We start from the raw sequence: 24594 nt of genomic DNA on the forward strand, positions 1-24594 counted from the left end.
CACTGTGAGTCCATCTTTTACATGCTCTTTCAGCACGTCCCAGCTGTGTGTAGCTCCAGATAAAAATGTCTAAATCTCTTGGATGGTGTTAAAAAACTCAGCTGCCTCCAAGCAACACGATAATGCATCAGAGAGAACCAGATTCAGTGAGTGCGCGCTCCATGGGACAAAAAAATGTCCTTGTATTGATATCATGCACTCTTTTTTGAACTCCGCTGTGCCTCCCCCGCATATTTGCCCCATTGTCATACCCCTGCCCTCTCATGTCCATGATGGCGATGCCATGTTTCTGGAGTTTTGAGATGAGCAACTCTGTCATGCCAACCCCGTTGTGTCAAGCAGTTCACTAAACTCCAGGAAGTGCTCTCTCGTGCGCACTGACCCATCATCCTCGGTTGAAACAAAATGCACCACTGTCGTCATCTGATTTGTTTTGCTCTTGTCTGTTGTGCGGTCCAAAATTATAGAAACATATTTGGCTGCTTTTAGCTCACTGCACACTGTCTGCTGGAAGTCTTGTGCCAGCATGTCAATGATTTTGTTCTGGAGTCTTTTACCAAGGTAGTGCACATGTGTTTCTTTGGACTGTACTCTCCTTACATGCTTCTTCATGATTCCATCAAAGATACCCAGCATTTCCACAAACTTCAGAATGTTCCCATTATTTGGCTTGTTCAGCCAGTCGGTGGTCCCACGTAGCGCAATATTCTGGGTGGCCATTAAGCGTATCAGGGCTATGAGCCTCTGTAGCAGCTGCTGCCAGTTGGGAGTCTCTCCGTCAATAGGCCGTTGGGCTTGGGCATCGATAGTTTGCTTGTACACCAGCCTGATCTCCAGCTCCTTCCACCTCTGGAAACTATCTAGGTGGTCATGCGACTTCTCATGCGAGCTGAGGCGGTGGCACAGAGTCTTCCAGTCCTTGGTTCCATCCCTGACCAGCGCAGATTTGCACTAGTGTGAAAAAAGTTTGCAGCAAAAACAGAAGGCTGCATCATTTTGCTTGGAATGGACAAGCCATGGTCTCTCCACTTGCTCCCCGTTCACCATCTTCCTATTGTAGTGGGCCACCGAACATTTTCGTTGCCCCTCATCTCTTGGGAAATTCCCCTCCTTATCCTGATGTGGCCCAGCCTGCACTAACATATCCCGTAAAGATCCATTCATATATTTTGGCCACTCACCGGGATCTTTAATGTTTTTTGTCTGGGAGTCGGATTTAGCAGCAGCACCGTTGTCATCGGGGATGGGGTGCGACGAATCTGAGTCAGGGTCCAAGACAGTAGGGTCTCCGCCAGCATTGTTTGGAGGTGTGGCTAGGCCTGGTGTGTTTCTTGTTCACCCAGTGAGCTCTTATCATTGGTGAAAGTGGATGGCTCCTCCGGTACGCCCTCTTCACTGCTAGAACCAGCGAACGGGGGCTCGTCCATCTCGGCGAATGAACGCCTGTCCCCGGAGGCTTGTCGTTCTCTATACCGGCTGATGGACATTGCTGCACGCTGATCAATTTCAGCAGCGAATTTCTCTGGTTTAGAGATTGTGCCTCTTTTGTCATTCTTTTTTTTAATTCACTTCATTCATTTTTGTCTCTTAGACATGGTAGCAAATTTGTTTCAAATCTCTGTAGCTTACTTTTAGCTGATGATATCTACTAGTATGAGCTAGCTAACATTAACAGGATAGGCTAGGCAACTGCCTTAATCACCAACCGTCTTCATCACACAAACAAAAAAACAATACAATAATTGAATTGGCAGATTCATTTTTATTAATGTTTCACAGTTGAATAATCCCATATAAAACACACATCACCATAGCTACCAAAGATAGTAAGAGTGAACTTCGGGAGAAGAGAGAACTGCAGCAATGGCTATGAGCTGGTGGCTGGAGTGCGGGCAGTTTAGAAGCCGATCAGGGGCACCGGAGGGTGGCAGCCAATTGCCAAAATGACGGCCGCATAATCTTGCCTAATGGGAGGGCCAGCCCTGTTTGCATCATGCAGAGCTATGCAACTGTAATCCTAACAAAACATTAACTCACACCTGTCATCACTATTATGTTGATTGATTAATTCCAGTTACTAATTTTGGATTGAAAACTTATAGGCAGCCTGGCCAGCCCAAGTTTGAATGTAAACCAAATTTAATCACATTTTCTCTTGACACACAAATAAACTATAAATACATAACGTTACCAATTTGTTTACCCTAACCAGATGGACATGGCGCATAGGCTGTACGCAGCTGCTATTATTAGCCTATATGATCAGACTGAAAAATGGTCTCATTTTCATTATGTGTTATCACCTTTGCTAAATAAATACATAAGGAAAGTGGAAAGCCTACTTGAGCTGGCAGCTCTCTTTAATTGAAATGCATTCCAAGTGACTACCTCATGAAGCTGGTTGAAAGAATGCCAAGAGTTTGTAAAGCTGTCAAGGCAAAGGGTGGCTACTTTGAATGACAAATATATTTTGATTTGTTTAACACTTGTTTTGGTTATTACTTGATTCCATATATTACTCACCACGTGGATTCGGACTTATGTGGCAACATGTGATACATAAAAGGGTTAAATATGTGCCATCACCTAGACATTGGACAGACTTCAAAACTGTGCCATTTATAAAAAGGTGCTATTCAATGTGTTTGTGGGCTATAGCAGCAAGATTCTATATTTTATCAAAACATTGTGATAAAATATTGATACCTAAAAGTGTCCCAAAAAGACATACAGCTAATTGATCATGGTATGAACGTTTAAAACAATCCATATGTTAGCTTAGTACTCTCCCTAAGGCGCAGACTGCGGTTGAAGAATACGTCTGGATTGTCAACACCGTGTACAATGCATGCCTACATAACTACATCTAAAGTGCACTACATGACCAAAATTATGTGGACAGCAGCTTGTTGAACATTTAATTTCAAAATCATGGGCATTAATATGGAGTTTGCGCCCCCAATTGCAGCTATAAAAGCCTTCACTCTTCTAGATGTTTGAACATTTCTGTGGGGACTTGCTTTCATTCAGCCACAACAGTATTAATGAGGTCAGAAACTGATGTTGATTGTTTAGGCCTGGCTCGCAGTCGGCGTTCCAATTCATCCCAAAGGTGTTCGATAGGGTTGAGGTCAAGGCTCTTTGCAGGCCCGTCAAATTCTTCCACACCAACCGCTTCTGTATGGACCTTGCGTTATGCACAGGGGCATTGTCATACTGAAACAGGAAAGGTCCTTCCCCCAAACTGTTGTCACAAAGTTGGAAGCACAGAATTGTCTAGAATGTTATTCTATGCTGTAGCGTTAAGACTTCCCTTCACTGGAACTAAGGGGCCTAGCCCAAACCATCATAAACAGCCCCAGACCATTATTCCACCAACAAACTTTAGTTGGCACTACGCAGTCGGGCAGGTAGTGTTCTCCTGGCATCTGTGAAACCCAGATTCATCCTGCCAGATGGAGTGATTAGTCTCTCCAGACAAGGCATTTCCATTGCGCTTGAGTCCAGTATCACCGAGCTTTACACCACTCCCGCAGACAAGTGGAATTGCACATATTGTAGGCTTGTGTGCAGCTGTTCATTCATCGAAACACAGCATGAAGCTCCTGAACAGTTCTGGTGCTGACAATGCTTCCAGAGGCAGTTACAAACACTAAGTGTTGCAACCGAGGACTACACACTACAGCCCTGTTCTGAGATTGTGTGGCCTATCACATTAACAGGACTTATTTGACCAGGGTTGCAATTGACAAACTGACTTGGAAAAGTGTCATCCTATGACTGCCACATTGAAAGTCACTGATCAAGGCCATTCTACTGCCAATGTTTGAATATGGATATTGCATGGCTGTGTGCTCGATTTTATACGCGTCAGCAACGGGTTTTGGCCGAATGCCGAATCCAGTCATTTGAAGGGGTGTTAACATACAAAAGTATGAACATGAGGAAGGTCTGACATGTCACCACTAAAGTAAAGCCAAACTTGGAATTTGAACAAACAGTAGCAAAGGTAAAAACCAGCTATTTGAAGACTGAACCACATTCTCTTTTACTGACAACTGTACTGGTGATCCACACCTGTTTGAAATCAGAAAGCACAAGAGTACCCTCAGTATTGCAAAGACACTAGATATTGGAAAGTAAAATTATTTATTGATTCACTCATGCAAGAGTAGCAAGAACACCAACAACTTCCTGGTCAAAACAAAAGCATCACTGAAACCTGAAAGTTAGAACAGTGTCAGCAACAGAATCTTATTTAATCAATTTGACAAAAAAAGTCTCACTATCAGCTTTTAAAGGATGAATCCACCATTAGATTCTCCTGTTGGCAGATACATGGCTAGTACAAAGGACTTCAAATTCACAGCGCAAAGTTAAGACCAGATTAAAGTTGTACGTTAACTTGTAGGATCCTTTACTAGTGGTGGGTATGTGCTTGGTTCAAATGTGCCAACATCACTGTCATTGGGAGCATTACCATTGTCAATAGGAATAGCCTCGCTAGGAGTGTAGCGGGGTTGGGAGAAGACCGTTTTGCCATTCTCGTAGTGTGATTTGGAACTGAGAGCTACTAGAGCCGCCATCTTCTGTGCTTTCGTAGTGCTTCTGCTGAGGGATGGGGGCCAGTTGCTGCTGGGGAATTTGGGCTACATGCCATAATAGCTGAGGAATGGGGTTCGGTTGCTGCTGGGGCATTTGAGCTGGATACCTAACTTCCTGGGGCTCGACGGCCAGTTCCTCCTGCTGCAGGAGCATTTGAGCTGGATGCCACGCTTGCTGGGGTGTGTTGGATAGTTGCTTCTGCTGAGGTTCAATGGCTGGTCGATTCTTGGGCATAGGGGCCAGATCCTCCTGCTGCAGGGGCTCGACGGCCAGATCCTCCTGCTGCAGGGGATCGACGGCCAGATCCTCCTGCTGCAGGGGCATTTGAGCTGGATGCCACGCTTGCTGGGGTGTGTTGGATAGTTGCTTCTGCTGCTGAGGTTCAATGGCTGGTCGATTCTTGGGCATAGGGGCCAGATCCTCCTGCTGCAGGGGCTCGACGGCCACATCCTCCTGCTGCAGGGGCTCGACGGCCACATCCTCCTGCTGCAGGCGCATTTGAGCTGGATGCCACGCTTGCTGGGGTGTGTTGGATAGTTGCTTCTGCTGCTGAGGTTCAATGGCTGGTCGATTCTTGGGCATAGGGGCCAGATCCTCCTGCAGGAGCTCGACGGCCAGATCCTCCTGCTGCAGGCGCATTTGAGCTGGATGCCACGCTTCCTGGGGTGTGTTGGATAGTTCCTCCTGCTGCAGGGGCTCGACGGCCGGTCGATCCTCCTGCTGCAGGGGCTCGACTGCCGGTCGATCCTCCTGCTGCAGGGGCTCGACGGCCACATCCTCCTGCTGCAGGGGCTCGACGGCCACATCCTCCTGCTGCAGGGGCTCGACGGCCACATCCTCCTGCTGCAGGGGCTCGACGGCCACATCCTCCTGCTGCAGGGGCTCGACGGCCACATCCTCCTGCTGCAGGCGCATTTGAGCTGGATGCCACGCTTGCTGGGGTGTGTTGGATAGTTGCTTCTGCTGCTGAGGTTCAATGGCTGGTCGATTCTTGGGCATAGGGGCCAGTTGCTTCTGCTCCAGGGGCATTTGAGCTGGATGCCACGCTTGCTGGGGCACGGCGGTCGGTTGCTTCTGCTGCAGGGGCATTTGAGCTGGATGCCACGCTTGCTGGGGCACGGCGGTCGGTTGCTTCTGCTGCAGGGGCATTTGAGCTGGATGCCACGCTTGCTGGGGCACGGCGGTCGGTTGCTTCTGCTGCTGGGGCACGGCGGTCGGTTGCTTCTGCTGCTGGGGCATTTGAGCTGGATGCCACGCTTGCTGGGGCAAGGCGGTCGGTTGCTTCTGCTGCAGGGGCATTTGAGCTGGATGCCACGCTTGCTGGGGCACGGCGGTCGGTTGCTTCTGCTGCAGGGGCATTTGAGCTGGATGCCACGCTTGCTGGGGCACGGCGGTCGGTTGCTTCTGCTGCTGGGGCATTTGAGCTGGATGCCACGCTTGCTGGGGCACGGCGGTCGGTTGCTTCTGCTGCAGGGGCATTTGAGCTGGATGCCACGCTTGCTGGGGCACGGCGGTCGGTTGCTTCTGCTGCAGGGGCATTTGAGCTGGATGCCACGCTTGCTGGGGCACGGCGGTCGGTTGCTTCTGCTGCAGGGGCATTTGAGCTGGATGCCACGCTTGCTGGGGCACGGCGGTCGGTTGCTTCTGCTGCTGGGGCACGGCGGTCGGTTGCTTCTGCTGCTGGGGCATTTGAGCTGGATGCCACGCTTGCTGGGGCACGGCGGTCGGTTGCTTCTGCTGCAGGGGCATTTGAGCTGGATGCCACGCTTGCTGGGGCACGGCAGTCGGTTGCTTCTGCTGCAGGGGCATTTGAGCTGGATGCCACGCTTGCTGGGGCACGGCGGTCGGTTGCTTCTGCTGCTGGGGCACGGCGGTCGGTTGCTTCTGCTGCTGGGGCATTTGAGCTGGATGCCACGCTTGCTGGGGCACGGCGGTCGGTTGCTTCTGCTGCAGGGGCATTTGAGCTGGATGCCACGCTTGCTGGGGCACGGCGGTCGGTTGCTTCTGCTGCAGGGGCATTTGAGCTGGATGCCACGCTTGCTGGGGCACGGCGGTCGGTTGCTTCTGCTGCAGGGGCATATGAGCTGGATGCCACGCTTGCTGGGGCACGGCGGTCGGTTGCTTCTGCTGCAGGGGCATTTGAGCTGGATGCCACGCTTGCTGGGGCACGGCGGTCGGTTGCTTCTGCTGCAGGGGCATATGAGCTGGATGCCACGCTTGCTGGGGCACGGCGGTCGGTTGCTTCTGCTGCAGGGGCATATGAGCTGGATGCCACGCTTGCTGGGGCACGGCGGTCGGTTGCTTCTGCTGCAGGGGCATATGAGCTGGATGCCAAGCTTGCTGGGGCACGGCGGTCGGTTGCTTCTGCTGCAGGGGCATTTGAGCTGGATGCCACGCTTGCTGGGGCACGGCGGTCGGTTGCTTCTGCTGCAGGGGCATTTGAGCTGGATGCCACGCTTGCTGGGGCACGGCGGTCGGTTGCTTCTGCTGCAGGGGCATGTGAGCTGGATGCCACGCTTGCTGGGGCACGGCGGTCGGTTGCTTCTGCTGCATGTGAGCTGGATGCCACGCTTGCTGTGGCACGGCGGTCGGTTGCTTCTGCTGCAGGGGCTTGTGAGCTGGATGCCACGCTTGCCGGGCCACGGCGGTCGGTTGCTGCAGGGGCATTTGAGCTGAACGCCACGCTTGCTGTGGCACGGCGGTCGGTTGCTTCTGCTGCAGGGGCATTTGAGCTCGATGCCACGCTTGCTGGGGCACGGCGGTCGGTTGCTTCTGCTGCAGGGGCATTTGAGCTGGATGCCAAGCGTGCTGGGGCACGGCGGTCGCTTGCTTCTGCTGCAGGGGCATTTGAGCTAGATGCCACGCTTGCTGGGGCACGGCGGTCGCTTGCTTCTGCTGCAGGGGCATGTGAGCTAGATGCCACGCTTGCTGGGGCACGGCGGTCGCTTGCTTCTGCTGCAGGGGCATGTGAGCTGGATGCCACGCTTGCTGGGGCACGGCGGTCGCTTGCTTCTGCTGCAGGGGCATTTGAGCTGGATGCCACGCTTGCTGGGGCACGGCGGTCGGTTGCTTCTGCTGCAGGGGCATGTGAGCTGGATGCCACGCTTGCTGGGGCACGGCTGTCGGTTGCTTCTGCTGCAGGGGCATGTGAGCTGGATGCCACGCTTGCTGGGGCACGGCGGTCGGTTGCTTCTGCTGCAGGGGCATGTGAGCTGGATGCCACGCTTGCTGGGGCACGGCGGTCGGTTGCTTCTGCTGCAGGGGCATGTGAGCTGGATGCCACGCTTGCTGGGGCAAGGCGGTCGGTTGCTTCTGCTGCAGGGGCATGTGAGCTGGATGCCACGCTTGCTGGGGCACGGCGGTCGCTTGCTTCTGCTGCAGGGGTATTTGAGCTGGATGCCACGCTTGCTGGGGCACGGCGGTCGCTTGCTTTTGCTGCAGGGGCATTTGAGCTCGATGCCACACTTTCTGGGGCACGGCGGTCGCTTGCTTCTGCTGCAGCATGTGCGCTGGATGCCACACTTGCTGGGGCACGGCTGGCGCTTGCTTCTGCTGCAGCATGTGAGCTGGATGCCACACTTGCTGGGGCACGGCGGGCGCTTGCTTCTGCTGCAGCATGTGAGCTGGATGCCACACTTGCTGGGGCACGGCGGGCGCTTGCTTCTGCTGCAGGGGCATTTGAGCTGGAAGCCACACAGCGGTCAGTTGCTTCTGCAGCATTTGAGCTGGATGCCACACTTGCTGGTTCATGGCAGCTTGTTGCTTCCGCTTCTCAACTTCAGTGGCTGGTTGATTCTGGGCCATCTGAGCTAGATACCACACTTGCTGAGGTTGCTGGGACATGGGGGCCAGTTCATTCCGCAGGATGGTGGCCGGATGTTTCTGTTGCGCTTGCATTTGAGCTGTTGGAGACTTAGAATTGCCATATCCTACAGACTTAAGTGATCCTGCATAGAGCCATGCTGCATTAGAACCCAGTGCAGGAGACCAATCACCTAGGTAAAACAAATAAACTGTAAAATGCCAGTCTTCTTAGGTTATGGAACTACACATCTGTTATTTGAAATATACGCACCTGATGTAGAACACGTTATCCCTCCAATTAGCAGGCAACAAAGCCAAGAAACTCTTAAGGAAAAAGAAAGTATGTTATGAACATAGCTACCTGTAACACCTGAAGGACAAGGGACACAAACTAAATAAAGACTTATAAACATACCTTAAAGCAATTCCAATCATCACGGCCATTTTCCCTCAAAACCTCACCAGTGTTTAGAACTAATGATAGGCATACATCCTACCAGAATATCCCTTTTACTATATTTGCCAGACTTTTGGTTGCTCCTTTTAAATGAATCCCAGACCCTTCTAATGTCGTTGGCTAATTAAGGACAGCTGTCAGCCACTGAACTACATTCATTTTCTATTTCCAAATTGACCCCTAAATCCTACACCCTGACCTAAACACTTCTGTGAATCAGAAATGATTGAATAGGTATAAGCAATATGGCCACAATTGCATCCAGCCTATCAGAAGTCAAGGTGAAGCAATTACCATATTGCTATAACCTATCTGATCATTTCAAATGCCCATAAGTGACTAAGCGGTAGGTGTAGGGGCTAGGGGTTGATTTGGAATGCAGAAATTTACTCAGGTGTGGTTGATTCTCTAATTGAGTTCCGGACAGGTTTGACAGCCTTTACTCTAAAGCACGCGTCAAACTCATTACACGGAGGGCCGAGTGTCTGTGGGTTTTCGCTCCTTCCTTGTACTTGATTGCTGAATTAGGGCCACTAATTACTCCCCTCACCTACAGTAGTTGTCTAGGTCTTAATTGAAAGGAAAAAACAAAAACCTACAGACACTAGGCCCTCCATGGAATGAGTTTGACACCCCTGCTCTCAAGTAGGAAACACATTTTGTCTTGGCACTTCATTGATCGGGTTTAAATTATTGCTTGTACAAAATTAACTTGGTTCATTTGAAGATTAGAGGCTAAATGAGCAGTTAGGCACCATTATTTTACACATGCCTTCTTTTAAACAGTGTGTTTCATTCAGCATAGCAACAGTAGATGGTTAACAGTTTCAGTTGCACAAAGTGCAACATCTTGGGCAAATTCTGATTTCAGACAGACACCAATTAAACTCTCACGTTATGCAAACACACCACACATATGCTTTTGATGATCTGAGTCTTTAATTTTTCAGAGGCAAACATATAGTAGGGCTCATTTGAGTGGTAAGACTAAAGCAACTGACTGTAGACCAAAGTCAAGAAGTAAAGTCAGGAGAGGTGCATCTGCCACAAACGAAAGTTGGATACTAACGTCATTTTCCAACAGCAAGGCTCAGATCACCATGGCAGTGTTGCCATTGTTTATAAAAGGTTTCCTTTATAATGTCAAAAAACATGTCTCCAACACCCACTCACAAACTGAAATAATTTGTGTGTACATTATAAAATCAATAAATGAGAGAGAGCCTCAATCACATCATTCATTTTTGCACTGTAGGTTACACATGAATATTAGCAAGTTGGTTCCTGTTTCAGTCATGTTTTTGGTCACATTTGCATGGGTCAAACAAAAACACTAATGATTGGTTGACAATGGAGCCGCCCACAATGCAGGTGATGGATGCAGGAGGAAGTTGGTGAAGAGCAACTGCAGAAACTTGGAGTCAAATCTTCATGACCTTTGATCACATGATTTTTTTCAAGTTCATGCAGTCGACATATAGACCCACGTCAGAAATGTTTTAGCCCCAGAATGCAACACACTTTGAAAAGAGGTGACCAGCAATTGTCACCGACTTGATTTCCCCTAGAAGGTGCCCACTATCTCCATAAAATGTCTCCCTCGTGTGGATGAAATAAAACACAAGACAACAACCCATCACATCATCCTCTGATCGTCTACCCTCTTTTGTGGATGTATTTTTTGCAATGTTGTCTCAACTTTGATTGCGGTACACATCCACAAACACTCAAATGCAGCTGTTTAGATACTGTAGCTATGCATATATCTCCAGCCCTTTCAAACTCAACATCTGCCAAATAGTGGTTTCCCTATTCCGTCTGATGTTTCCGCTTGGCACTCCATCCCTACTAATTATCCTTGATTCCAAGTCTTTGCCTTGAAAATTCCCATCCACTTTTGAAGGAATTTATTTGGATCAACCGTTCAACTTTTCTTTCTCTTTGGAGTGTGTTGTTTTCTTCTCCTGTTTGTTTCAGCACAGCAGGCAGACAATCTGTTATTTTTTCTGGTCTTTTATATTCACCCCAAGTGCTCCAATCCTTCTTTACTTTATTGTACGGCCCTTAATGTCTAGAAATCTGCACTCACTCCCCTCTTCCGCTGCTATAGGCTGGCCTACAGTTACTGGATCTTTCATGTACAGTTGAAGTCAGGAGTTTACATACACTTAGGTTGGAGTCATTAAAACTTGTTTTTCAACCACTCCACAAATTTAGGACATCTACTTTGTGCATGACACAAGTCATTTTTCCAACAATTGTTTACAGACAGATTATTTCACTTGTAATTCACTGTATCACAATTCCAGTGGGTCAGAAGTTTACATACACTCCAATTAGAGACAACGACAACCTGCTGCCTCTAATTGGAGGTCATGCCAAAAAACACCAACATAGAAAAACAAACCTAGAACCAAAACATAGACATACAAAAATCAGACAAACACCCCCTGTCATGCCCTGACCTAATCTACCATAGAAAATAACACTCACTATGGTCAGGACGTGACAACAGAACATAATAGCAGCCCAATTCATAGGCGAATTCTACAAATGAAACAACATTTTTAACAGATCTGGTTAGTAGGCTATATAATCAATCCAATGTCAATAACATAGCCTAATGATTACATTGTGTCACGTCCTGACCAGTAGAGGGTGTAGTTGGGTCAGGACGTGGCAGAAGGGAGTGTGTGTTTTTTATTGTTTCATTGATTTTGGCCGTGTGACTTCCAATCAAGCACAGCTGTAGAGTGTTGTGGTTGATTGGGAGTCACACATAAGTTGCCTACGTTTCCTTTGGGTTTCGTGGGTAATTGTGCTTGTCATTGTGGTTGCACTTGACAGGACTGTGTTGGCTGTCAGTTTTGTTGTTGTTTGTGAATTGCATAGTGTTCGTGTATTAAATATGACGAACCCTAACTCCGCCGCATTTTGGTCCACTTCTTCCTCAGACAGCCGTTACACATTGATGAAATCACCAATGCCGCTATTACATTAGTGACATGAAATCTTTATGAGGGGATTTGGGAAAAACAGCTTGAAGTCAAGAGAAAATGTTGTGCTGAAAAAGTCTCAAAAGAAAGGTGGATAATGAAAATAGAAGTTTCAGGGAAGAATGGACAGAGAAATAAACAAACTTAACATTTCTCCAATGTCTAACCAGAGTGTCTTGTTTGCAATGCTGTTTGCAAATAATTACATCTTAGACATCCTTATGAATCTAATCATGGCACTTTCAAAAGTTCCCTTTCCACCCAGACAGAGGCTCTACCGATGCAGAAAAATGTAAGCTTCCACTGCTGGCTACTTGTCCGTTGTAAAACCCAACAACAGAAGTGCTTCCCTAAAAGCTTCCTGGGTTCAAATAAACATATATTTTTTTAATAGGGACAGAATAGCTCATTGAATATTATAGGCTGCAGCTCAGCTTCAGAATGGCATAGAGAGGAATCAATACATCCTCATATGCATCGGAGTCACCTCTTTTGCCCATATAAGACCTTTTTACAACTGATTAATCACTGAAAGCTTGTTTCTACCATAAGGCATCACAGAGTTAAGCATTGTTATAGAACGCTTTATATAATCTGGATTCCTTGTATGTATTTTTTTTCTACATTTAAATGAACAATAGATACCCTTTTCTTTACAAAGGGTATGGGATCCCCTCACTCAATTTGAGCCCTGGTTTTAACCAAACACACCAAACCCTTCACGGAGGTATTTAAGGAGTACATGCAGTATTGGAGGATTTGGCTATACCAACATCTATGGATAGCATAATTATGTCTGTCAAACAGGTAGGCTTACCACTTATTTTTTGGAATAGGAAGAAATAGGCTCCAGTTATATATGTAATTAGATGGTTGGTGCTCGTGTGCACATATAGGCGGCCCCTTACCGGAAAGTTACAATGTTGCAATCAATATGCAGCCAACTCCCTATATGAGGAAACTGAGTTTCTTACTAATAAAATGCCACCTGTTATCACACATGCCATGACACAATAAAAATAACACTTTTATTTAACATATAATTTAATATTCCTGTAGAACTGTAAAAAAGAGTGAGATCATTTGAGCTTTGCAAGCAAGTGCCTCGTTTTGTTGGAGCAGTGTAAAAAAAAGCTTTATGTCAATGACCCAGCCTTAACAAATTCATTTTATTTACATATTGAATTTCATTGTCCAACATCAGTTTCAGCATTTCTTTATTTCGTGGCCCACATAGAGTGGCCTCTTTCCTCTGCTGTTGAGCTGCATTGCAGTCAGCAATGTTTTCTTTCTAGCTGTCCATGGACCTCAAATCAAATCGATAGAGTGTGAGAGAGAGAGCGACAAAGGAAGAGAGAGCGAGAGACAGGAAGAGAGAGAGACAGAGAGACAGAGAGAGAGAGATTAGGATGTAGTCTATTTAAATAAATAAAAAATACAACGTAAACAGGCAATAGATAATGAATCTTAATAAATTACTCAGTGATAGAATGAATACGACTGTATGATCAACGCTTCCCTTCATTCAAAGACAAGTTGACTCACATGGCCATCCTGGAAGCAAACGCATGCACTGCTTGTTGGAGGTTGATTTTGTAAGACAATTCATGATCAATTGATATGGTGGCGAGTCCATTGAGTCTCTTGATTCATAGTAGAGCTCAGGTCGTTTGAGCTTGGAGAATGTGTGCTTTCCCCTTGCCACTGTCACTGGGAGTGTGAAGAACTCTCAGGGCAACATAGCCATTGAGATACAAGGAGGCCATTTGGTGTCTGGATATATATACTCCAGTGCGTCGAGTGGTTTTGCCTCACTGACCAGTCTCCTGTTCAAGACTTTGAGCTCATTACACAGCTCTTTTGCGTCGATGTCCCTGGAATTCCCATGCGTAAGGGCCCTCTCGAGTGTTGCGCAATCCCTGGTAAGCACTACAGTGTCCATGTCCTTGACGGTGGGGTGTTGTACAGGATGCTGAAAACACTGCTGTGCTCTTTGAGCTGCGTAAAGCCCTCGTTGACGGACTGGATAGCAGAATCAAGAAACTGATTAAAGAAATGTACTTTGAATTTCTGCTGAGGGTCAGTCACAGGCTCATCCTCTCCCTCGTAGCCAAAACAGACTCATTTTCTTCCTGGGACGGACAATGGGCTGCACTCGGAAACAGGGCACAATACACATCTCCTCTGCCAACTCATTTGCGCTTGCTAATGCGCCAGCGAAAGCTGCATCGGAGTGGTAGTCTTGGAGGAATACCCTGGTTGAGTTCAGTTGAGCCACTGCTTGTGAAAGGTTAAAACTCACCACCTGCTAACTCTTTCTGGTGATTTCACTTTGAACAATGTGTCATACCAAACGACCACTGCGCACATGAAGCCAAATTTGTTCATTTTGGCGGCAATGCTGTTTGCCTCCAACCTTGTTTTAGCACATAAAATCATAAATCTCCCCGAGTTGGTACTGCACAGGTTTCACAGCCTCCACCCGGCTCTCCCATGTGAGGGGTTTCACTGTGAGTCCATCTTTTACGTGCTCTTTCAGCACGTCCCAGCTGTGTGTAGCTCCAGATAAAAATGTCTAAATCTCTTGGATGGTGTTAAAAAACTCAGCTGCCTCCAAGCAACACGATAATGCATCAGAGAGAACCAGATTCAGTGAGTGCGCGCTCCATGGGACATAAAAATGCCCTTGTATTGATATCTAGATCTTAGTGCCGCTTTTGATACCATCGATCACCACATTCTTTTGGAGAGATTGGAAACCCAAATTGGTCTACATGGACAAGTTCTCGCCTGGTTTAGATCTTACCTGTCGGAAAGATATCAGTTTGTCTCTGTGAATGGTTTGTCCTCTGACAAATCAATTGTAAATTTCGGTGTTCCTCAAGGTTCCGTTTTAGGACCACTATTGTTTTCACTATATATTTTACCTCTTGGGGATGTCATTCGAAAACATAATGTTAAATTTCACTGCTATGCGGACGACACACAGCTGTACATTTCAATGAAACATGGTGAAGCCCCAAAATTGCCCTCGCTAGAAGCCTGTGTTTCAGACATAAAGAAGTGGATGGCTGCAATCTTTCTACTTTTAAACTCGGACAAAACAGAGATGCTTGTTCTAGGTCCCAAGAAACAAAGAGATCTTCTGTTGAATCTGACAATTAATCTGGATGGTTGTACAGTCGTCTCAAATAAAACTGTGAAGGACCTCGGCGTTACTCTGGACCCTGATCTCTCTTTTGAAGAACATATCAAGACTGTTTCAAGGACAGCTTTTTTCCATCTACGTAACATTGCAAAAATCAGAAACTTTGTGTCCAAAAATGACGCAGAAAAATGTATCCATGCTTTTGTTACTTCTAGGCTGGACTACTGCAATGCTCTACTTTCCGGCTACCCGGATAAAGCACTAAATAAACTTCAGTTAGTGCTAAATACGGCTGTTAGAATCCTGACTAGAACCAAAAAATGTGATCATATTACTCCAGTGCTAGCCTCCCTACACTGGCTTCCTGTTAAGGCAAGGGCTGATTTCAAGGTTTTACTGCTAACCTACAAAGCATTACATGGGCTTGCTCCTACCTATCTTTCCGATTTGGTCCTGCCGTACATACCTACACGTACGCTACGGTCACAAGACGCAGGCCTCCTAATTGTCCCTAGAATTTCTAAGCAAACGGCTGGAGGTAGGGCTTTCTCCTATAGAGCTCCATTTTTATGGAGTGTGAAGGTGAACGGAAAGGCTGGAGCAACGAACCGCCCTTGCTGTCTCTGCCTTGCCGGTTCCCCTCTTTCCACTGGGATTCTCTGCCTCTAACCCTTTTACAGGGGCTGAGTCACTGGCTTACTGGTGTTCTTCCATGCCGTCCATGGGAGGGGTGCGTCACTTGAGTGGGTTGAGTCACTGACGTGGTCTTCCTGTCTGGGTTGGCGCCCCCCCTTGGGTTGTGCCATGGCGGAGATCGTTGTGGGCTATACTCGGCCTTGTCTTAGGACGGTAAGTTGGTGGTTGGAGACATCCCTCTAGTGGTGTGGGGGCTGTGCTTTGGCAAAGTGGGTGGGGTTATATCCTGCCTGTTTGGCCCTGTCCGGGGTATCATCGGATGGGGCCACAGTGTCTTCTGATCCCTCCTGTCTCAGCCTCCAGTATTTATGCTGCAGTAGTTTATGTGTCGGGGGGCTAGGGTCAGTCTGTTACATCTGGAGTATTTCTCTTGTCTTATCCGGTGTCCTGTGTGAATTTAAATATGCTCTCTCTAATTCTCTCTTTCTCTCTTTCTGTCTTTCTCTCGGAGGACCTGAGCCCTAGGACCATGCCTCAGGACTACCTGGTATGATGACTCCTTGCTGTCCCCAGTCCACCTGGCCGTGCTGCTGCTCCAGTTTCAACTGTTCTGCCTGCGGCTATGGAACCCTGACCTGTTCACCGGACGTGCTTGTTGCACCCTCGACAACTACTATGATTATTATTATTTGACCATGCTGGTCATTTATGAACATTTTAACATTTTAACATCTTGACCATGTTCTGTTATAATATCCACCCTGCACAGCCAGAAGAGGACTGGCCACCCCTCATAGCCTGGTTCCTCTCTAGGTTTCTTCCTAGGATTTTGGCCTTTCTAGGGAGTTTTTCCTAGGGAGTTTTTCCTAGCCACCGTGCTTCTTTCACATGCTTTGCTTGCTGTTTGGGGTTTTAGGCTGGGTTTCTGTACAGCACTTTGAGATATCAGCTGATGTACGAAGGGCTATATAAATAAATTTGATTTGATTTGATATCATGCACTCTTTTTTGAACTCCGCTGTGCCTCCCCCGCATATTTGCCCCATTGTCATACCCCTGCCCTCTCATGTCCATGATGGCGATGCCATGTTTCTGGAGTTTTGAGATGAGCAACTCTGTCATGCCAACCCCGTTGTGTCAAGCAGTTCACTAAACTCCAGGAAGTGCTCTCTCGTGCGCACTGACCCATCATCCTCGGTTGAAACAAAATGCACCACTGTCGTCATCTGATTTGTTTTGCTCTTGTCTGTTGTGCGGTCCAAAATTATAGAAACATATTTGGCTGCTTTTAGCTCACTGCACACTGTCTGCTGGAAGTCTTGTGCCAGCATGTCAATGATTTTGTTCTGGAGTCTTTTACCAAGGTAGTGCACATGTGTTTCTTTGGACTGTACTCTCCTTACATGCTTCTTCATGATTCCATCAAAGATACCCAGCATTTCCACAAACTTCAGAATGTTCCCATTATTTGGCTTGTTCAGCCAGTCGGTGGTCCCACGTAGCGCAATATTCTGGGTGGCCATTAAGCGTATCAGGGCTATGAGCCTCTGTAGCAGCTGCTGCCAGTTGGGAGTCTCTCCGTCAATAGGCCGTTGGGCTTGGGCATCGATAGTTTGCTTGTACACCAGCCTGATCTCCAGCTCCTTCCACCTCTGGAAACTATCTAGGTGGTCATGCGACTTCTCATGCGAGCTGAGGCGGTGGCACAGAGTCTTCCAGTCCTTGGTTCCATCCCTGACCAGCGCAGATTTGCACTAGTGTGAAAAAGGTTTGCAGCAAAAACAGAAGGCTGCATCATTTTGCTTGGAATGGACAAGCCATGGTCTCTCTACTTGCTCCCCGTTCACCATCTTCCTATTGTAGTGGGCCACCGAACATTTTCGTTGCCCCTCATCTCTTGGGAAATTCCCCTCCTTATCCTGATGTGGCCCAGCCTGCACTAACATATCCCGTAAAGATCCATTCATATATTTTGGCCACTCACCGGGATCTTTAATGTTTTTTGTCTGGGAGTCGGATTTAGCAGCAGCACCGTTGTCATCGGGGATGGGGTGCGACGAATCTGAGTCAGGGTCCAAGACAGTAGGGTCTCCGCCAGCATTGTTTGGAGGTGTGGCTAGGCCTGGTGTGTTTCTTGTTCACCCAGTGAGCTCTTATCATTGGTGAAAGTGGATGGCTCCTCCGGTACGCCCTCTTCACTGCTAGAACCAGCGAACGGGGGCTCGTCCATCTCGGCGAATGAACGCCTGTCCCCGGAGGCTTGTCGTTCTCTATACCGGCTGATGGACATTGCTGCACGCTGATCAATTTCAGCAGCGAATTTCTCTGGTTTAGAGATTGTGCCTCTTTTGTCATTCTTTTTTTTAATTCACTTCATTCATTTTTGTCTCTTAGACATGGTAGCAAATTTGTTTCAAATCTCTGTAGCTTACTTTTAGCTGATGATATCTACTAGTATGAGCTAGCTAACATTAACAGGATAGGCTAGGCAACTGCCTTAATCACCAACCGTCTTCATCACACAAACAAAAAAACAATACAATAATTGAATTGGCAGATTCATTTTTATTAATGTTTCACAGTTGAATAATCCCATATAAAACACACATCACCATAGCTACCAAAGATAGTAAGAGTGAACTTCGGGAGAAGAGAGAACTGCAGCAATGGCTATGAGCTGGTGGCTGGAGTGCGGGCAGTTTAGAAGCCGATCAGGGGCACCGGAGGGTGGCAGCCAATTGCCAAAATGACGGCCGCATAATCTTGCCTAATGGGAGGGCCAGCCCTGTTTGCATCATGCAGAGCTATGCAACTGTAATCCTAACAAAACATTAACTCACACCTGTCATCACTATTATGTTGATTGATTAATTCCAGTTACTAATTTTGGATTGAAAACTTATAGGCAGCCTGGCCAGCCCAAGTTTGAATGTAAACCAAATTTAATCACATTTTCTCTTGACACACAAATAAACTATAAATACATAACGTTACCAATTTGTTTACCCTAACCAGATGGACATGGCGCATAGGCTGTACGCAGCTGCTATTATTAGCCTATATGATCAGACTGAAAAATGGTCTCATTTTCATTATGTGTTATCACCTTTGCTAAATAAATACATAAGGAAAGTGGAAAGCCTACTTGAGCTGGCAGCTCTCTTTAATTGAAATGCATTCCAAGTGACTACCTCATGAAGCTGGTTGAAAGAATGCCAAGAGTTTGTAAAGCTGTCAAGGCAAAGGGTGGCTACTTTGAATGACAAATATATTTTGATTTGTTTAACACTTGTTTTGGTTATTACTTGATTCCATATATTACTCACCACGTGGATTCGGACTTATGTGGCAACATGTGATACATAAAAGGGTTAAATATGTGCCATCACCTAGACATTGGACAGACTTCAAAACTGTGCCATTTATAAAAAGGTGCTATTCAATGTGTTTGTGGGCTATAGCAGCAAGATTCTATATTTTATCAAAACATTGTGATAAAATATTGATACCTAAAAGTGTCCCAAAAAGACATACAGCTAATTGATCATGGTATGAACGTTTAAAACAATCCATATGTTAGCTTAGTACTCTCCCTAAGGCGCAGACTGCGGTTGAAGAATACGTCTGGATTGTCAACACCGTGTACAATGCATGCCTACATAACTACATCTAAAGTGCACTACATGACCAAAATTATGTGGACAGCAGCTTGTTGAACATTTAATTTCAAAATCATGGGCATTAATATGGAGTTTGCGCCCCCCAATTGCAGCTATAAAAGCCTTCACTCTTCTAGATGTTTGAACATTTCTGTGGGGACTTGCTTTCATTCAGCCACAACAGTATTAATGAGGTCAGAAACTGATGTTGATTGTTTAGGCCTGGCTCGCAGTCGGCGTTCCAATTCATCCCAAAGGTGTTCGATAGGGTTGAGGTCAAGGCTCTTTGCAGGCCCGTCAAATTCTTCCACACCAACCGCTTCTGTATGGACCTTGCGTTATGCACAGGGGCATTGTCATACTGAAACAGGAAAGGTCCTTCCCCCAAACTGTTGTCACAAAGTTGGAAGCACAGAATTGTCTAGAATGTTATTCTATGCTGTAGCGTTAAGACTTCCCTTCACTGGAACTAAGGGGCCTAGCCCAAACCATCATAAACAGCCCCAGACCATTATTCCACCAACAAACTTTAGTTGGCACTACGCAGTCGGGCAGGTAGTGTTCTCCTGGCATCTGTGAAACCCAGATTCATCCTGCCAGATGGAGTGATTAGTCTCTCCAGACAAGGCATTTCCATTGCGCTTGAGTCCAGTATCACCGAGCTTTACACCACTCCCGCAGACAAGTGGAATTGCACATATTGTAGGCTTGTGTGCAGCTGTTCATTCATCGAAACACAGCATGAAGCTCCTGAACAGTTCTGGTGCTGACAATGCTTCCAGAGGCAGTTACAAACACTAAGTGTTGCAACCGAGGACTACACACTACAGCCCTGTTCTGAGATTGTGTGGCCTATCACATTAACAGGACTTATTTGACCAGGGTTGCAATTGACAAACTGACTTGGAAAAGTGTCATCCTATGACTGCCACATTGAAAGTCACTGATCAAGGCCATTCTACTGCCAATGTTTGAATATGGATATTGCATGGCTGTGTGCTCGATTTTATACGCGTCAGCAACGGGTTTGGCCGGAATGCCGAATCCAGTCATTTGAAGGGGTGTTAACATACAAAAGTATGAACATGAGGAAGGTCTGACATGTCACCACTAATGTAAAGCCAAACTTGGAATTTGAACAAACAGTAGCAAAGGTTAAAACCAGCTATTTGAAGACTGAACCACATTCTCTTTTACTGACAACTGTACTGGTGATCCACACCTGTTTGAAATCAGAAAGCACAAGAGTACCCTCAGTATTGCAAAGACACTAGATATTGGAAAGTAAAATTATTTATTGATTCACTCATGCAAGAGAGGCAAGAACACCAACAACTTCCTGGTCAAAACAAAAGCATCACTGAAACCTGAAAGTTAGAACAGTGTCAGCAACAGAATCTTATTTAATCAATTTGACAAAAAAAGTCTCACTATCAGCTTTTAAAGGATGAATCCACCATTAGATTCTCCTGTTGGCAGATACATGGCTAGTACAAAGGACTTCAAATTCACAGCGCAAAGTTAAGACCAGATTAAAGTTGTACGTTAACTTGTAGGATCCTTTACTAGTGGTGGGTATGTGCTTGGTTCAAATGTGCCAACATCACTGTCATTGGGAGCATTACCATTGTCAATAGGAATAGCCTCGCTAGGAGTGTAGCGGGGTTGGGAGAAGACCGTTTTGCCATTCTCGTAGTGTGATTTGGAACTGAGAGCTACTAGAGCCGCCATCTTCTGTGCTTTCGTAGTGCTTCTGCTGAGGGATGGGGGCCAGTTGCTGCTGGGGAATTTGGGCTACATGCCATAATAGCTGAGGAATGGGGTTCGGTTGCTGCTGGGGCATTTGAGCTGGATACCTAACTTCCTGGGGCTCGACGGCCAGTTCCTCCTGCTGCAGGAGCATTTGAGCTGGATGCCACGCTTGCTGGGGTGTGTTGGATAGTTGCTTCTGCTGCTGAGGTTCAATGGCTGGTCGATTCTTGGGCATAGGGGCCAGATCCTCCTGCTGCAGGGGCTCGACGGCCAGATCCTCCTGCTGCAGGGGCTCGACGGCCAGATCCTCCTGCTGCAGGGGCATTTGAGCTGGATGCCACGCTTGCTGGGGTGTGTTGGATAGTTGCTTCTGCTGCTGAGGTTCAATGGCTGGTCGATTCTTGGGCATAGGGGCCAGATCCTCCTGCAGGAGCTCGACGGCCAGATCCTCCTGCTGCAGGCGCATTTGAGCTGGATGCCACGCTTCCTGGGGTGTGTTGGATAGTTCCTCCTGCTGCAGGGGCTCGACTGCCGGTCGATCCTCCTGCTGCAGGGGCTCGACGGCCACATCCTCCTGCTGCAGGGGCATTTGAGCTGGATGCCACGCTTGCTGGGGTGTGTTGGATAGTTGCTTCTGCTGCTGAGGTTCAATGGCTGGTCGATTCTTGGGCATAGGGGCCAGATCCTCCTGCTGCAGGGGCTCGACGGCCACATCCTCCTGCTGCAGGGGCTCGACGGCCACATCCTCCTGCTGCAGGGGCTCGACGGCCACATCCTCCTGCTGCAGGGGCTCGACGGCCACATCCTCCTGCTGCAGGGGCTCGACGGCCACATCCTCCTGCTGCAGGCGCATTTGAGCTGGATGCCACGCTTGCTGGGGTGTGTTGGATAGTTGCTTCTGCTGCTGAGGTTCAATGGCTGGTCGATTCTTGGGCATAGGGGCCAGTTGCTTCTGCTCCAGGGGCATTTGAGCTGGATGCCACGCTTGCTGGGGCACGGCGGTCGGTTGCTTCTGCTGCAGGGGCATTTGAGCTGGATGCCACGCTTGCTGGGGCACGGCGGTCGGTTGCTTCTGCTGCAGGAGCATTTGAGCTGGATGCCACGCTTGCTGGGGCACGGCGGTCGGTTGCTTCTGCTGCAGGGGCATTTGAGCTGGATGCCACGCTTGCTGGGGCACGGCGGTCGGTTGCTTCTGCTGCAGGGGCATTTGAGCTGGATGCCACGCTTGCTGGGGCACGGCGGTCGGTTGCTTCTGCTGCTGGGGCACGGCGGTCGGTTGCTTCTGCTGCTGGGGCATTTGAGCTGGATGCCACGCTTGCTGGGGCACGGCGGTCGGTTGCTTCTGCTGCAGGGGCATTTGAGCTGGATGCCACGCTTGCTGGGGCACGTCGGTCGGTTGCTTCTGCTGCAGTGGCATTTGAGCTGGATGCCACGCTTGCTGGGGCACGGCGGTCGGTTGCTTCTGCTGCTGGGGCACGGCGGTCGGTTGCTTCTGCTGCAGGGGCATTTGAGCTGGATGCCACGCTTGCTGGGGCACGGCGGTCGGTTGCTTCTGCTGCAGGGGCATTTGAGCTGGATGCCACGCTTGCTGGGGCACGGCGGTCGGTTGCTTCTGCTGCTGGGGCACGGCGGTCGGTTGCTGCAGGGGCATTTGAGCTGAACGCCACGCTTGCTGTGGCATGGCGGTCGGTTGCTGCAGGGGCATTTGAGCTCGATGCCACACTTGCTGGGGCACGGCAGTCGGTTGCTTCTGCTGCAGGGGCATTTGAGCTGGATGCCACGCTTGCTGGGGCACGGCGGTCGGTTGCTTCTGCTGCTGGGGCACGGCGGTCGGTTGCTGCAGGGGCATTTGAGCTGAACGCCACGCTTGCTGTGGCATGGCGGTCGGTTGCTGCAGGGGCATTTGAGCTCGATGCCACACTTGCTGGGGCACGGCGGTCGGTTGCTTCTGCTGCAGGGGCATGTGAGCTGGATGCCACGCTTGCTGGGGCAAGGCGGTCGGTTGCTTCTGCTGCAGGGGCATGTGAGCTGGATGCCACGCTTGCTGGGGCACGGCGGTCGGTTGCTTCTGCTGCAGGGGCATATGAGCTGGATGCCACGCTTGCTGGGGCACGGCGGTCGGTTGCTTCTGCTGCAGGGGCATTTGAGCTGGATGCCACGCTTGCTGGGGCACGGCGGTCGGTTGCTTCTGCTGCAGGGGCATATGAGCTGGATGCCACGCTTGCTGGGGCACGGCGGTCGGTTGGGGCATATGAGCTGGATGCCACGCTTGCTGGGGCACGGCGGTCGGTTGCTTCTGCTGCAGGGGCATATGAGCTGGATGCCACGCTTGCTGGGGCACGGCGGTCGGTTGCTTCTGCTGCAGGGGCATTTGAGCTGGATGCCACGCTTGCTGGGGCACGGCGGTCGGTTGCTTCTGCTGCAGGGGCATTGAGCTGGATGCCACGCTTGCTGGGGCACGGCGGTCAGTTGCTTCTGCTGCAGTGTGAGCTGGATGCCACGCTTGCTGGGGCACGGCGGTCGGTTGCTTCTGCTGCAGGGGCTTGTGAGCTGGATGCCACGCTTGCCGGGGCTACGGCGGTCGGTTGCTTCAGCGGGCATTTGAGCTGGACGCCACGCTTGCTGTGGCATGGCGGTCGGTTGCTTCTGCTGCAGGGGCTTTTGAGCTCGATGCCACGCTTTGCTGGGGCACGGCGGTCGGTTGCTTCTGCTGCAGGGGCATTTGAGCTGGACGCCACGCTTGCTGGGGCAAGGCGGTCGGTTGCTTCTGCTGCAGGGGCATTTGAGCTCGATGCCACGCTTGCTGGGGCACGGCGGTCGGTTGCTTCTGCTGCAGGGGTATTTGAGCTGGATGCCACGCTTGCTGGGGCAAGGCGGTCGGTTGCTTCTGCTGCAGGGGCATGTGAGCTGGATGCCACGCTTGCTGGGGCACGGCGGTCGGTTGCTTCTGCTGCAGGGGTATTTGAGCTGGATGCCACGCTTGCTGGGGCACGGCGGTCGCTTGCTTTTGCTGCAGGGGCATTTGAGCTCGATGCCACACTTTCTGGGGCACGGCGGGCGCTTGATTCTGCTGCAGCATGTGCGCTGGATGCCACACTTGCTGGGGCACGGCGGGCGCTTGCTTCTGCTGCAGCATGTGAGCTGGATGCCACACTTGCTGGGGCACGGCTGGCGCTTGCTTCTGCTGCAGCATGTGAGCTGGATGCCACACTTGCTGGGGCACGGCGGGCGCTTGCTTCTGCTGCAGCATGTGAGCTGGATGCCACACTTGCTGGGGCACGGCGGGCGCTTGCTTCTGCTGCAGCATGTGAGCTGGATGCCACACTTGCTGGGGCACGGCGGGCGCTTGCTTCTGCTGCAGGGGCATTTGAGCTGGAAGCCACACAGCGGTCAGTTGCTTCTGCAGCATTTGAGCTGGATGCCACACTTGCTGGTTCATGGCAGCTTGTTGCTTCCGCTTCTCAACTTCAGTGGCTGGTTGATTCTGGGCCATCTGAGCTAGATACCACACTTGCTGAGGTTGCTGGGACATGGGGG

General features: G+C 49.1%; 2 protein-coding genes across 15 annotated transcripts; both read right to left on the bottom strand.

The window, feature by feature from the left end:
* Positions 1 to 4319: 4319 nt before the first annotated feature.
* Positions 4320 to 7386, bottom strand: LOC106597369 (mediator of RNA polymerase II transcription subunit 15-like). Of its 6 annotated transcripts, none has more exons than XM_045707416.1 (2): positions 6295 to 7386; positions 4320 to 6204 (listed from the first exon to the last, which is right to left on the bottom strand). In XM_045707416.1, the coding sequence occupies exons 1-2, from the start codon at positions 7330 to 7332 to the stop codon at positions 4504 to 4506; spliced, it is 2739 nt and encodes a 912-aa protein (XP_045563372.1). In that variant the 5' UTR covers positions 7333 to 7386; the 3' UTR covers positions 4320 to 4503. The 6 variants fall into 6 exon arrangements, with proteins under 6 accessions (XP_045563372.1, XP_045563382.1, XP_045563375.1 ...); XM_045707426.1 differs by having other exon boundaries at positions 4320 to 5754; positions 6085 to 7386; XM_045707419.1 differs by having other exon boundaries at positions 4321 to 5754; positions 5845 to 7386.
* A 13378-nt stretch (positions 7387 to 20764) lies between these two features.
* Positions 20765 to 23505, bottom strand: LOC123730497 (transcription factor SPT20 homolog). 9 transcript variants are annotated; one of them, XM_045707458.1, is made up of 2 exons: positions 22355 to 23505; positions 20765 to 22144 (listed from the first exon to the last, which is right to left on the bottom strand). In XM_045707458.1, the coding sequence occupies exons 1-2, from the start codon at positions 23486 to 23488 to the stop codon at positions 20954 to 20956; spliced, it is 2325 nt and encodes a 774-aa protein (XP_045563414.1). In that variant the 5' UTR covers positions 23489 to 23505; the 3' UTR covers positions 20765 to 20953. The 9 variants fall into 9 exon arrangements, with proteins under 9 accessions (XP_045563414.1, XP_045563397.1, XP_045563401.1 ...); XM_045707441.1 differs by having other exon boundaries at positions 20765 to 22264; XM_045707445.1 differs by having other exon boundaries at positions 20765 to 21631; positions 21746 to 23505.
* Positions 23506 to 24594: the final 1089 nt, after the last annotated feature.

The sequence above is a fragment of the Salmo salar genome, chromosome ssa02 (genome assembly GCF_905237065.1).
Source record: "Salmo salar chromosome ssa02, Ssal_v3.1, whole genome shotgun sequence".
Lineage (NCBI taxonomy): Eukaryota > Metazoa > Chordata > Actinopteri > Salmoniformes > Salmonidae > Salmo > Salmo salar.